Source organism: Cebus imitator, unplaced genomic scaffold (assembly GCF_001604975.1).
Source record: "Cebus imitator isolate Cc_AM_T3 unplaced genomic scaffold, Cebus_imitator-1.0 Scaffold290, whole genome shotgun sequence".
Taxonomy (NCBI): domain Eukaryota; kingdom Metazoa; phylum Chordata; class Mammalia; order Primates; family Cebidae; genus Cebus; species Cebus imitator.
In genome coordinates this window covers 2,677,305-2,691,622 of record NW_016107605.1, presented here as the reverse complement: position 1 = coordinate 2,691,622, position 14,318 = coordinate 2,677,305, and the positions used below count along the sequence as shown (strand labels likewise).

Below are 14,318 nucleotides of genomic sequence, written 5' to 3'. Positions count from 1 at the left end.
CCATGTTTTACTTGCTAAAGCCTCTAGCCTATACTGGCTGAAATGGTTTTGAAATGCTTGATGGTGATGCATCATCTAGGTTCAGCACCATCAGTGTTTCCAAGTACTGGTCTGGTGAGACTAATGTAGTAAACTGAATGATAAAACATTGTATGAGAAATAAAGCATCTAATACTGTAGCATTTGAAGCTGTACAAATTCTAAAAGATTTAAAAATCATATACCTTAAACAATATAAGTTAACAGAAAAAATTCAAATGACAATTTTAATAGACTTTAAAACAGTGTACAAGTAAAAAACACTGGTTTTGTATTTCAAAAGTTGAAGGAAGATATCCAGTCATTAAACAGTCTACAAAACATATGCCAGTAGATTACATAAAAGACTATGTACAATATAAAAAGAGCTGAAAACAGTCTTCACTGTAAAAATAATTTAAAACAAACTTTTCAATTTAAAATATCATCTATAGCACAAACACACCATGCAAATGGAAAACTAAATATACTGCATTCTTTAGTGTAGCCAAATAAATTCAGATTGAGACATCTTTTAGGTAGGGAAATGGCCATTCAATACGATTTTTTTTCCTCTGGCAGTAATGGTCTTAGCCGGGTATTTTATGCATAAAGAACAGCTATATTTCAAAGCCTTTTTATTGTAATAAATACTAAAGCAACATAGGAATACTTTATTAATTTAGGAATAATGTTCAAAAATGGTCTGAAAAATAAATGGTTACTGTGCAATTTCATAAAGTATGAACTTACTAGAAGCTTTTGCAGCTGAGAAAGTTGATCTCTAGTTTTAAGGCAAGCTAAGCTTTTAAATAAAGATAAATTATAAGAACTAGTTTCATTCATTAACTACTCTGCTATTACATCATGTTCATCTCCATAATACTAGGCTAGCAGTTTGGTATTGAACACCAAATCCTCCCAACGGGAGACATGTACTTTCTGGCTGAGTTATAATTAACATCTTACTACTTTGGAATTGTTATCAGGGGCCTGTTGCTCTCCTCATTAATGGAAAACAGCAGTCCAAAATATTACACTCTCCCCACTAGAAGTACCATTATTATAGATTCAGAAAGGCTTTGCATATTCACATTTTGGCAGTTTAATACTTGTGGAAAAGATCAATGCAAGCTCTACCACAGTGATAGGTATTTAAACAACAATGGCAAATATTTCAAAACTAAGGGGATCCAGGCAGGCACTATTGTTTCTAAAGCAACTGAAACATTTCCAAAGCATTTATTTGTTTTTCAGGTTAGTTCTATGATCCAATATAGACATTACTACATGACCACAAGAAGTACAAAAGCCATCTTCATTTGAACAATAAATACAATAATCCTTGAAATTCTTAGCACCAAGTATTACTTTTAAAAGTAAAGACAACCGAGTGCTCGCCTACATTTTGTTGACTTCCTTCTACTCACATTGCATGTCACTTGAGATTTTAAAAAGTTAGCTGCCACAAGTTTTGGAAAATGCCAGTGTTTAAAAATAAATAATTGTGTTAAAGAATCCAAAGTTTAGCATAACAGATTTTGAGTACTTCAAACCATTCAATGTTACAAAGAAAAGTGAACATACCATTCTTTGGTCTAGATAAGCTGTTCCCTTTACATTAATTTAACATTCTGATGGCTTTTTGAAAACTTTAAAAATGTTGAAACTCACTAGGCAAAAACAAAAAAAAATTATATATACATATGAATTTATCATACAAATGAACCTTTAAAAGAAAGTTAATCTTGACCAATAGCTGATTAAAGATACTTAGTACCTTTCTTTAAAAAAAAGTTAGTGTTGAGTTTGTACAAGTACAGAAATAATGAAGTTAAAAATTATCCATGAAAAACAATCTATTTTATCAATCTATAAATATTACACCTTCTGGTTTCCTTGCTCTATTGAGTTCACAAGTAAACATTCATTTTGACATGCTAAAGTTCCTAATGCCAGTGGAACAATTCCTGTACCTGCACAATTATTACACTATGATTTGTTTGATGGATAGTTCATGTCTGTTACTTCATTAATTGCCTCTTGATCATCTCCATCAGTCCCAAATCCAGCTTCTCCAGCTCTCTCTGGAACGTCAGGCTCATCTTCTAAGCCATTGTAGAATTCTTCAATTTCACTTTCATCCTCCATGGGTTCTTCTAAACTTGGACTCTGGCATGTCCCACTATCACTGTTACTGCCACAAGAACTAGAGGATAAGACGTCATCTTCAGAGTCTGAATATACCTCAGCGCCATGGAAAATATAACGATTTGGTGGCAAAAACAGATATTGATTACCTGAAATACAGTAATAAAAATGTTACTTTCAGTTTTCTAAGACTTAGTCTGAGCAGGCAAATGAATTGTGGGTTCCAGCTCTGCCTTTTATAAGTGTCCTTGTGAAAGACTACTATTAGTGTTTAAAAACAACTGTGAGACCATGGTGTGCCTGCAGTCCCAGCTACTCAGGAGGCTGAGGTGGGTGGACTGCTTGAGCCCAGTTGTTCAAGGGTCAGCCTAGGCAACATAGTGAGGCCCTGTCTCTTAAAAATTAATTAAATAAAAACAAGCAGTAGACTTCATCCTGGGTTCAAATCTTAGTTCCACCATTTATTATATCTTTTGTAAATTTGTAAGTGTACCTCTGTGCCTCAATTTTCTCATCCAGAAAATGAGATACATTTCACAACCCTATGAGGGAGGTTAAGTGTGAAAAATGTAGAGAACCACATTCAATAAATGTTAGTTCACCAATTCTTTTCAAAATATTTGAGGAAATGAAGTATATATGCCCTAGCCTACATTAGATACCCTATTGGTGTTCATTAAATGTAACTTCTCTAAAGTACACAGGGTTTTTAAAGCATCTTGATTAACTCATTTAACTTTTTTCTGATTATAAACCTAAAATGTAGTCAATAATGTCCACAAATTCACAGTATAAGTCTGCAGACACTGTGAATCTACAGTTATCACCTGTTAATCTAAATTTAGATTCATGGCCCCATGACCCACCTACTGAATCAATGTGTGTGTATATACACGTACAGTCTAAAGATGCTTTTGAAAACTCCTCTAAGATGTAATTGGAATCCATGAACACCAATAAAGTTCTTTCTACAGCACACCAAATGAATCCCAGCTTGGCCATTTGGGGTTTTTTAAGTGAAAGAGCAGGATCCCTAAAAACTAACGATGGACAAGTTTTCTACCCTTGAATTCACAAGAAAATGCTCCTAACTTATCTTTTCACACATAATAAGTGTAGTATTTATTGTACCATATCCCAGACTCATTCACAAAAGCCTGGTTACCACACTGGTAGGTGGCATGTCACTCTACATACTAAGCATACCTCAAGTTCTCTCCAAAGTGGCTCTCAAACTTTTTTATACTGCATCATAACCCAGTTATCATCACAACTACAACCAGTGTGACAATTCTGACCTGAACCCCTAAAATTTCACAGTCCATCATAAATAACAGAAACTACTTATTTCCCTCTATTACAAGAGATACATAGTACTCATCAGTTTCCTACGACACTGCAGGCAAGGCACAGTGGCTCACACCTGTAATCCCAGCACTTTGGGAGGCCAAGGCAGGCAGATTGCTTGAGCCCAGGAGTTTGAGATCAGCCTGGGCAATGTGGTAAAACGCTGTCTCTAGAAAAACTTAAAAAAAAAAAAAAAAAAAATAGCTGAGCATGGGGACATGGGCCTGTGATCTCAGATACAGCTACTCGGGAGGCTAAGGCAAGAGGACTGTTTGAACCCAGGAGGTCAAGACTGCAATAAGCCAAGTTCATGTCACTGCACTCCGGCCTGGACAACAGAGCAAGACCCTGTAACAAAAATAAGGCACCAGTATTAATTACATAGTTAGAGCAAGGAGTCAAGTACTTGTATTTCACTGGCAGATAACTTCACCTGGTACTTCTAACTGGGCCATCTCCTTTGAATCACACCTACTCTTTTTTTTTAAGTTTTGTTTTTTTGAGATAGGGTCTCATCCTATGGCCTAGGCTGGAGTGCAGTGGTGTAATCTCGGCTCACTGTAGCCACGGCCTCCCCAGGCTCAGCTAATCCTCCCACTTCAGCCTCCCAAACAGCTGGGACTACAGGTGCATACCACCCCACCTGCCTAATTTTTGTATTTTTTGTAAACAAGGAGTATCACCATGTTGCTCAGGCTTGTCTCCAACTCCTGAGCTCAGGCAATCCTCAGCCTCACTTCGCAAAGTGCTAGGATTACAAGCATGAGCGACTGCACCTGGTTTGTTTCCTTCTTTTAGAGACAGGTTCTCATTCTGTTGCCCAAGCTGGACTCAAACTCCTGGGTTCAAGCAATCCTCACACCTCTGCCTCCCTAGCAACTGGGACAATATGTGCATGCCACGTTGCCCAGCTCCAATCAATCTTTTTTTAAAGGGGTCCCAGCAAATGGTTGTCCTCTTTTCTTTTTGTAGTTTTGGCTCATGCTTCTAAAAATCATTTCCTTCTGACCTGGGCTCCCTAAAAAACTGAATAATGTATTTCACAGTCCCAGTGCTCAATACCTGTATTTTTGCCCTCTACTTGGCAACTCTCCAGATAGGTTAAAAGTTTATCTTATCTGTGCTCTTACTTCCTCCTTTTTAGCCTTGACCTGACAGATAGAAGCAGAAACAGGTGACAACTGTGGCTAAATAAACGGAGAAACCTATAGTGGTCATTTGGTTTTAACAGCTACAATTTTATACTTTTCACACACATCCCATTTAAATTCTTAAAATTCTGAGATATTTAAGAACCTATGACATAACTCCCTGAGATAAAACTGAGACAACACAGGTCTAATTCTAAAACTCCTGTACCTTTAAGGACTCCTAATTTGGTATAAAAACCAGTATAATGTAAAAGAGGCCAATGCAGTGGCCCACACCTGTAATCCCAGTGCTTTGAAGGCTGAGGCAGGAGGACCACTTCAGGCCACAAGTTTGAGACTAGCCTGGGTAACAAAGCAAGACCCCCAACTCTACAAAAAAATTTATGATTAGCCAGGCATGGTGGGACAGCCTATAATCCCAACTACTTGGGAGGAGGCTGAGGCAGGAGGATGCCTGATCCCAGGAGGAGGAGATCAAGGCTTTGGTGAGCTTTGGACAACAGAGACTGTTAAAAATAAAACATAAGCTGAGCACGGTGGCTTACGCCTGTAATCCCAGCACTCTGGGAGGCCAGGCAGGTGGATCACAAGGTCAGTTCAAGACCAGCCTGGCCAAGACGGTGAAACCCCATCTCTACTAAAAATACAAAAATTAGTCAGCTGTGGTGGTGCGTGCCTATAATCCCAACTACTCAGAAGGCTGAGGCAAGAGAATTGCTTGAACCAGGGACGGGGAGTTTGCAGTGAGCCTAGATCGCGCCACTGCACTCCAGCCTGAGCAAAAAAGCGAGGCTACATTTCAAAAAAAAGTAAAATTGCTCCAGGTTAACTCTTGTTTCCTGGGCAAAGAGATTTGTGTATTTGACACATCTGTCAGAATGACATTCAAGAAAAGTTCCTGGGAGGGATCCAAGATGGCCAATTAGGAGCAGCTCAGGATTGCAGTTCCCAGTGAAAGCACGGACGGTGAGTGGACAACGCATTTCCAGATGGATTTTTATTGCCCACAGACCAGGAGATTCCCAAGCAGAGGAGCCCTACGGGTCGACATCGCAGCTGGTTTGGCTAGCACAGCTGCTTTGCTGGCGCCCTGGCGGTTCTCCATACAAAATACACGGTCCGGGTGCCGTTTTGGCTGGCGATTGGAGCTCGTGGCAGTCAGTCACCCATTCAACTGATTTAAAAGGGGACTGAAACAGGGAGCCAGGCCAGGAGATTCCCAGGCAAAAAAGCGCCACGAATCACAGCACGGCCGGCACAGTGGGTCGCCGCACGGGAAATCACAGATCCCAGTGCCTTTTCAACAGGCGACTGGAACACCTGGGAGACAGAGTTGATCGTTCAACTAAAAAAAAAAAAGGGGGCTCTGAGGCAGGGAGCCAGGTGATCAGGCTCAGCTGGTCCCACCCCCACAGAAAAACAACAATAGGAAACACTCTGGATTGAGAGTTTCACAGCAAGCACAGCTGACCCCGGAAGGTCCAGCTCTGTGGGGGAGAGGCATCCACCATTACCGAGGCAGTCCACCACTACGGAGGGAGTTTGCCATTGCTGAGGCAGCCCGTCATTACAGAGAGAGTCCGCCATTATAGAGGTGGGCCGCCATTGCCCAGGCAGTTCTAACTATACCCGTATAAACAGGACTGCAGGGAAGTTCACACGGTAGCTGAGTGGAGCCCACACCAGCTCAGCAAAGCCTCTGCAGGCAGACAGTGACTAGGTTGCCTCCTCACTGGGCAGGGCAGCCCTGAAAAAAGGCAGCAGCACAACAGAAACTCATAAAGCCCTAACTCCCCAGTACAGCACCTGAGAAAAAAAAAAAAAGGGTGGGGGTTTATGAGTTCTGCTGCCACAGATTTAAACGTACCTGCCCAGCAGCTCTGAATGAACAATGGAGCTCACAGGTCAGCACTTGAGCTCCTATAAAGGACAGACTGTCTCCTCAAGCAGCTCCCTGACCCCTGTATATCCAAAGAGTCACCTCATAAAGGTGAGCTAAAACTGACAAAGGACATTACATAATGGTAAAAGGATCAATGCAACAAGAAGAGCTAACGATCCTAAATATATACGTACCCAATATAGGAGCACCCAGATACATATGGCAAGTTCTTAATGACTTACAAAGAGACTTAGACTCCCATACAATAATAGTGGGAGACTTTAACACCCCACTGTCAATATTAGACAGATCAACGAGACAGAAAATTAACAAGGATATCCAGGACTTGAACTGAGACCTGGACCAAGCAAACCTAATAGACATTTACAGAACTCTCCACCCCAAATCCACAGAACATACATTCTTCTCAGCACCACATCACACCTACTCTAAAACTGACCACATAATTGGAAGTAAATCACTCCTCAGCAAATGCAAAAGAACGGAAATCATAACAAACAGTCTCTCAGACCACAGTGCAATCAAGTTAGAACTCAGAATTCAGAAACTAATTCAGAACCGCACAGCTTCATGGAAACTGAACAACTGGCTCTTGAATGTTGACTGGATAAACAATGAAATGAAGGCAGAAATAAAGATGTTCTTCAAAATCAATGAGAACAAAGACACAACATACCAGAATCTCTAGGACACATTTAAAGCAGTCTTGAGGGGGAAAATACATAGCAATAAATGCCCACATGAGAAGCAAGATCTAAAATGACACCCTATTGTCAAAATTGAAAGAGCCAGAGGAGCAAGATGAAAAAAACTCAAAACCTAGCAGAAAGACAAGAAATAACTAAGATCAAAGCAGAGCTGAAGGAGACAGAGACACAAAAAACCCTTCAAAAAAAAAATAAATAAATCCAGGAGCTGGTTTTTTGAAAAGATCAACAAAATAGACCACTAGCCAGATTAATAAAAGAGAATCAAATAGATGCAATAAAAAAGCAATAAAGGGGATATCACCAGATTCCACAGAAATACAAACCATCATCAGAGATTATTACAAACAACTCTATGTACATAAACTAGTAAACCTGGAAGAAATGGATAAATTCCTGGATACTTGCATCCTCCTAAACCAGGGAGAAGTCAAAACCCTGATTAGACCAATAACAAGGTCTGAAGTTGAGGCACCAATTAAGACATTTAAAGTGTCTCTAGGACACTTTAAATGTGTCCTAGAGATTCTGGTATGTTGTGTCTTTGTTCTCACTGATTTCGAAGAACATCTTTGTTTCTGCCTTCATTTCATTGTAGGCTCTCACCAATTAAGAGCCTACCACCCAAAAAAAGCCCAGGTCCAGATGGGTTCACAGCAGAATTCTACCAGACATACAAAGAGGAGCTGGTACCATTCCTTCTGAAACTATTCCAAACAATACAAAAAGAGGGAATTCTTCCCAAATCATTTTATGAGACCAACATCATCCTGATTCCAAAAACCGGCAGAGACTCAACGAGAAAAGAAAACTTCAGGCCAATATCCATGATGAACACAGATGCAAAAATCTTCAATAAAATACTGGCAAACCAATTGCAACAGCACATCAAAAAGCTTATCCACCATGATCAAGTAGGCTTCATCCCGGGGATGCAAGGCTGGTTCAACATACCCAAGTCTATAAACGTAATTAACCACAGAACCAAAGACAAAAGCCACATGATTATCTCGATGCAGAGAAAGCCTTTGACAAAATTCAACCGCCCTGTATGCAAAAAACCCTCAATAAACTAGGTATTGACGGAACGTATCTCAAAATGATAAAAGCTATGTATGACAAACCAACAGCCAATATCATACTGAATGGGCAAAACCTGGAAGCATTCCCTTTGAAATCTGGCACTAGACAAGGATGCCCTCTCTCACCACTCCTATTCAATTGGAAGTTCTAGCCAGAGCAATCAGGCAAGAAAAAGAAATAAAGGGTATTCAAATAGGAAAGGAGGAAGTCAAATTATCTCTATTTGCAGATGACATGATCGTATATCTAGAAGACCCCATTGTCTCAGCCCGAAATCTCCTGAAACTGATAAGCAACTTCAGCAAAGTCTCAGGATACAAAATCAATGTGCAAAAATCACACGCATTCCTATACACTAATAACAGACTTAAATAGCACCAAATCAAGAACAAACTGCCATTCACAATTGCTACAAAGAATAAAATACCTAGGAATACAACTAACAAGGAATATAAAGGAGAATGTAGTTCTCTTCAAGAACTACAAACCACTGTTCAACAAAGTAAGAGAGGACACAAACAGATGGAGAAACATTCCATGTTCATGGTTAGGAAGAATCGGTATCATGAAAATGGCCATACTGCCCAAAGTAATTTACAAATTCAACGCTATCCCCATCAAGCTACCAATGACCTTCTTCACAGAACTGGAAAAAACCACCTTAAACTTCATGTGGAACCAAAAGAGAGCCCGCAAAGCCAAGTCAATTCTAAGCAAAAAGAACAAGGCAGGAAGCATCATACTACTGGACTTCAAACTATACTACAAGGCTAATCGAAACAGCATGGTACTGGTACCAAAACAGCTATAGACCAATGGAACACAACAGAGGCCTCAAAGGCAACACAAACCTGACAAAAACAAGCAATGGGGAAAGGAGTCCCTGTTTAATAAATGGTGTTGGGAAAACTGGCTACCCATGTGCAGAAAGCAGAAACTGGACCCCTTCCTGATACCTTACACTAAAATTAACTCCACATGGATTAAAGGCTTAAACATAAGACCTAACACCATAAAAACCCTAGAAGAAAATCTAGGCAAAACCATTCAGGACATAGGTGTAGGCAAGGACTTCATGACCAAAACACCAAAAGCATTGGCAACAAAAGCCAAAATAGACAAGTGGAACCTAATCAAACTCCACAGCTTCTGTACAGCAAAAGAAACAGTCATTAGAGCGAATTGGCAACCAACAGAATTGGGAAAAACCTTTTGCTGTGCACCCATCTGACAAAGGGCTGATATCCAGAGTCGACAAAGAACTAAAACTGATTTACAAGAAAAAGACAAGCCCGTTTAATAGTGGACGAAGGATGGGCCGGGCGCGGTGGCTCAAGCCTGTAATCCCAGCACTTTGGGAGGCCGAGGCGGGTGGATCACGAGGTCAAGAGATCGAGACCACCCTGGTCAACATGGTGAAACCCTGTCTCTACTAAAAATACAAAAAATTAGCTGGGCATGGTGGTGCGTGCCTGTAATCCCAGCTACTCCGGAGGCTGAGGCAGGAGAATTGCCTGAACCCAGGAGGCGGAGGCTGCGGTGAGCCGAAATCGCGCCATTGCACTCCAGCCTGGGTAACATGAGTGAAACTCTGTCTCAAAAAAATAAAAGCGGACGAAGGATATGAAGAGACACTTTACAAAAGAAGACATACATGAGGGCCAACAAACATATGAAAAAATGGTCATCATCATGACTGGTCATTAGAGAAATGCAAATCAAAACTACATTGAGATACCATCTCCCGCCAGTTAGAATGGCGATCATTAAAAAATCTGGAGACAACAGATAGATGCTGGAGAGGATGTGGAAAAACAGGAACACTTTTACACTGTTGGTGGGAGTGCAAATTAGTTCAACCACTGTGGAAGACAGTGTGGCGATTCCTCAAGGACCTAGACATAGAAATTCCATTTGACCCAGCAATCCCATTACTGGGTATATATCCAAAGGATTATAAATCGTTTTACTATAAGGACACATGTACAAGAAATGTTCACTGCAGCACTGTTTACAATAGCAAAGACCTGGAACCAATCCAAATGCCCATCAATGATAGACTGGACAGGGAAAATGTTGCACATATACACCATGGAACACTATGCAGCCATAAAAAAATGTTGAGTTCGTGTCCTTTGTAGGGACATGGATGAACCTGGAAACCATCATTCTCAGCAAACTGACACAAGAACAGAAAATCAAACACCGCATGTTCTCACTCATAGGTGGGTGCTGAACAATGAAAACACATGGACACAGGAAGGGCAGCATCACACACTGGGGTCTGTCGCGGAGAAATAGGGGAGTGACAGTGGAGGGTGGGGAGTTGGGGAGAGACAGCATGGGGAGAAATGCCAGATATAGGTGATAGGGAGGAAGGCAGCAAATCACACTGCCATGTGTGTACCTATGCAACAATCTTGCATTTCTTCACATGTACCCCAAAATCTAAAATGCAATTAAAAAAAAACAAAAAACACGTGAAGTGTTACCTTTCAGGTTACAGGAATTTATGAAGAAAATGAAAATATGATTCTATTTATATAAAAAGTCCAGAATAGGCAAATCTATAGCAATAGGAAGTGGATCAGTGATTACCTAAGGCAGGGGAGGCTGTGGGAAAGAAGAGAGGAATTGCAGGTGGCAGCTAAGAGGAATGAAATTTCTCTTGGGGGTAATGAAAATATTCTACAATTGATTATGACGTACCACTCTGTGAATATACTAAAAGTCATTGAATTATACACCTTCAGTGGGTAAACTGTATGGTATATAAATTACATCTCAATAAAGCTGTTTTTAAAAAGTTAAAAAAAAAAAAAAAAAAAAGGGGTTTCTGGTGCAAGTCTTCATGTCATAGGGTTTCTTTTATAAAAATATAAAAAAAAAAAAAAAAAAAAAAGGAGTTCCTGATGCAAGTCTTCAGTGCATAGGTAGACTTTGTATATGGTAGAGACTGTGTATTACCTAAGTCGGTAGCAATTTTTCCCCTTCTGCCACGATTTGCAAACACAAGCATATCCCTCTATGCTTTTTGTATCGTCCTTTTAAATCCCTACTTCTACCGTTTGGGCGATGTTATTTTCAAAATAGTAATAAAGTACTTTGTTCTTCAGCAGCACCTACATCAAAGTATTAATGAATATTTATCACCCACATTTATAATTATACACATTAATCACTGTCTCCAGAACTTACCACAGTGCCTAATATAGAAAAGGCCAAAGGTTCAACTGAACTAAACTTATTTACAGCAAAAAACTGGAATACCTAATATAGTTGTCTAAAATTTGTCAGTTTCCACCAAGTATGGTAAATTGAATAAGTTCTTCTAAATTAAATAAAACTGTTAGACATCTAAGTTATAGTGTGTGTATGGTTTTAACAGTAAGTGTCAAGAAATGTTAAGTTTACAAATGTTAAAGAAAAAAAAAACAAAACGTAAGTCAGAAATTTCCACCACAGACGGCTTGGACTTAAACATCAGCTTCCGTAGAAAGTGATTTCACCTATGTCGATTAACACTGATTGATAAAGACTATGCATGTTCAAAACAGGGTAGAAACTATTCCTATATTCAGTGGAGAAGAATCAAAGATGGTTTAAGTCCTCAGAGAAAACAAAGATGTGTTCTAGATCTGAGATAACACTGCACAGTAGTTAAGAGAGCAGGCTCTACGCGTAAGTAGAGTGGATTTTAATCTGGTTCTTCCACTTCTTAGTAGTTACCGTGCACAAGTTATTTAACCTCTATGGTCCTCAGTTTTCCCACCTGCAGAAGAAAGTAATAGTTCCTACCTCAGAAGATTAAATCCTACCTCAGAAGATTAAAATCACATAACGTATGTAAAGCAGCTGATCCACACTAAGCACTCAAATCTGTTATCATTTCTGCCAGCTAAAGCTCTCACCAGACAATTGCACAGCACTCAATACCAACCCATTCTTATCTTTCCATGCCCTAGAGAAACACAACATACAGAGCACTATTAAACACTTCCTTCTCCATATTATGTAAGATACCAGATTTACCTTTCTGATTATGAACTGTACAGTTTCTCTAAACAAAATCAACTACATAAAGCTACTCTATCAATTAACCTGCTGAAATAGCTAATTTTTTTGCAAATATTGTTATGACAAGTATACTTTCAAAATGGTTTGATTGCCTTCTTACCATCAAGCCGCTTACTAATCTGCTCCTTTGCCACTCTACTAGGCCAGCATTTTCTCACTGTTCCAGCCACTGAAGTTCTTTCATTCTTCTCCCCAGTACTAGAACCAACATTCTTCAAATCCGGATTTTCCCTCTGTTCAGAAATACTTTCAACATTCCTAGAAGTCTGTACTTCTTGTGGTTTTTCTTCCATACAACCTTTTGATTCAGACACGTCTAAATCATCAACATTACTCTTAGTTGCTTGGTCTAAAAGTGTGACCATCACTGAAGAATCTGGTGGTGAAGTTCTTTCTGGTGAACTTGAGTCTTCTGAAATATGAAGAGGTGTGGGTGGCAACTCTGACAAATAAGCCAACTCTTTTTGTGTTCGTGGAGGTTTTTCAGTAATTTCTGAAAGCTTTACAGGATTACAGCAAAGTTTGGCATATTCACCACCTAACCTATGACACAATTCATTAATTATGACATCACAGTCTCCAAGAAGCTCTACATCAAAATGCAGATGAGGCAAAGGTTCTCTATTAATTAATATCTGAGGCACTTCATGGGGTATGGAACCTAAAACAGGGTGAAAAATAAGAGTTAGAAAAAGGGAGGAGGAAGTAAGCAGATACAAGGCCTTGAGCTCCTAATTCCCAAAAAAGACCCTTACACTAATACTTAACCAAGCCATTACATTTCATCAAGCAAGCAGATGAGCAGTTAAGTGTCTTTTATAAAACATTCAGGTTCTGCTCCTGTCACCTAGTTACCCAAGCTATCTTCCCAGACTTTCCTATTCTGAATCTCAATTTCCTTGTCTGTAGAATGAGGATATTAATAGTACTTTCCACAAGACTGTCGTTGAGGATTAAATAAGTTAGTAAGAAGTGCACAGAAGAGTTCTTGGTAGTTCCTGATATAAAGAAGGCAAGCTAGGCGTGCTGGCTCACGCCTGTAATCCCAGCACTTTGGGAGGCCAAGGCAGCAGATCATCTGAGGTCAGGAGTTCAAGACCAGCCTGACCAACATGGTGAAACCACGTCTCTACTAAAAATACAAAATTAGCCGGGCATGGTGGTGCATGTCTATAATCCCAACTATTTAGGATGCTGAGGCAGGAGAATCATTTGAACCCAGGAGGCGGAGGTTGCAGTGAGCCAAGATCATGCCATTGCACTCCAGTCTGGGCAAGAAGAGTGAAACTCCATCTCAAATAAATAAATAATAAAGTGAAAAAGACATACAAATCTATTCTATACTATTATAAAACTGTTTCATTTTTTAAAACATTATCTTTGCAACACACCATACTATCCTACAGAAAGCTTCTGAAATGAAAGATTTTGAAACAAAAGATTTTAAGGACGGGGTGTGGTAGCTCATGTCTGTAATCCTAATGCTTTGAGAGGCTGAAGACGAAGGATCTCTTGAGGCCAGGAGTTTGTGGCCAGCCTGGGCAACAAAGTGAGTCCCGTTTCCACAAAAAATTTTAAAAACTAGCCAAGCGTGGTGTGCACCTGCAGTCCTAACTATTCAGGAATCTAAAGTGGGAGGATTCCTTGCACCCAGGAGTTCAAGGCTGCAGTGAGCTGTAACTGTACCACTGCACTCTAGCCTGAGCTGGACACCGATCTCTAAAAAATAAAAAGCTTTTAAGCAGAGTGCCTTTGAATTAACTTTTAAAAAAGCAACTCAAGGCCGGGCGCGGTGGCTCACACCTGTAATCCCAGCACTTTGGGAGGCTGAGGCAGGGCGGGTCATGAGGTCAGGAGATCGAGGCCAACATGGTGAAACCC

The 14,318-nt window shown here is 40.0% G+C and overlaps 1 protein-coding gene across 1 annotated transcript in view; it reads right to left on the bottom strand.

Moving 5' to 3' along the window:
* Nucleotides 1–239: 239 nt before the first annotated feature.
* SIRT1 (sirtuin 1) overlaps nucleotides 240–14,318 on the bottom strand; it is a 43,757-nt gene continuing 29,678 nt past the window's right edge. Inside the window, exons 7-8 of the mRNA XM_017502075.2 lie at nucleotides 12,538–13,098; nucleotides 240–2,318 (exon numbers count right to left, since the gene is read on the bottom strand). Coding sequence (XP_017357564.1) covers nucleotides 2,011–2,318; nucleotides 12,538–13,098 — 869 coding nt within the window. The 3' untranslated portion in view covers nucleotides 240–2,010. The remainder of the gene's footprint in view (nucleotides 2,319–12,537; nucleotides 13,099–14,318) is intronic.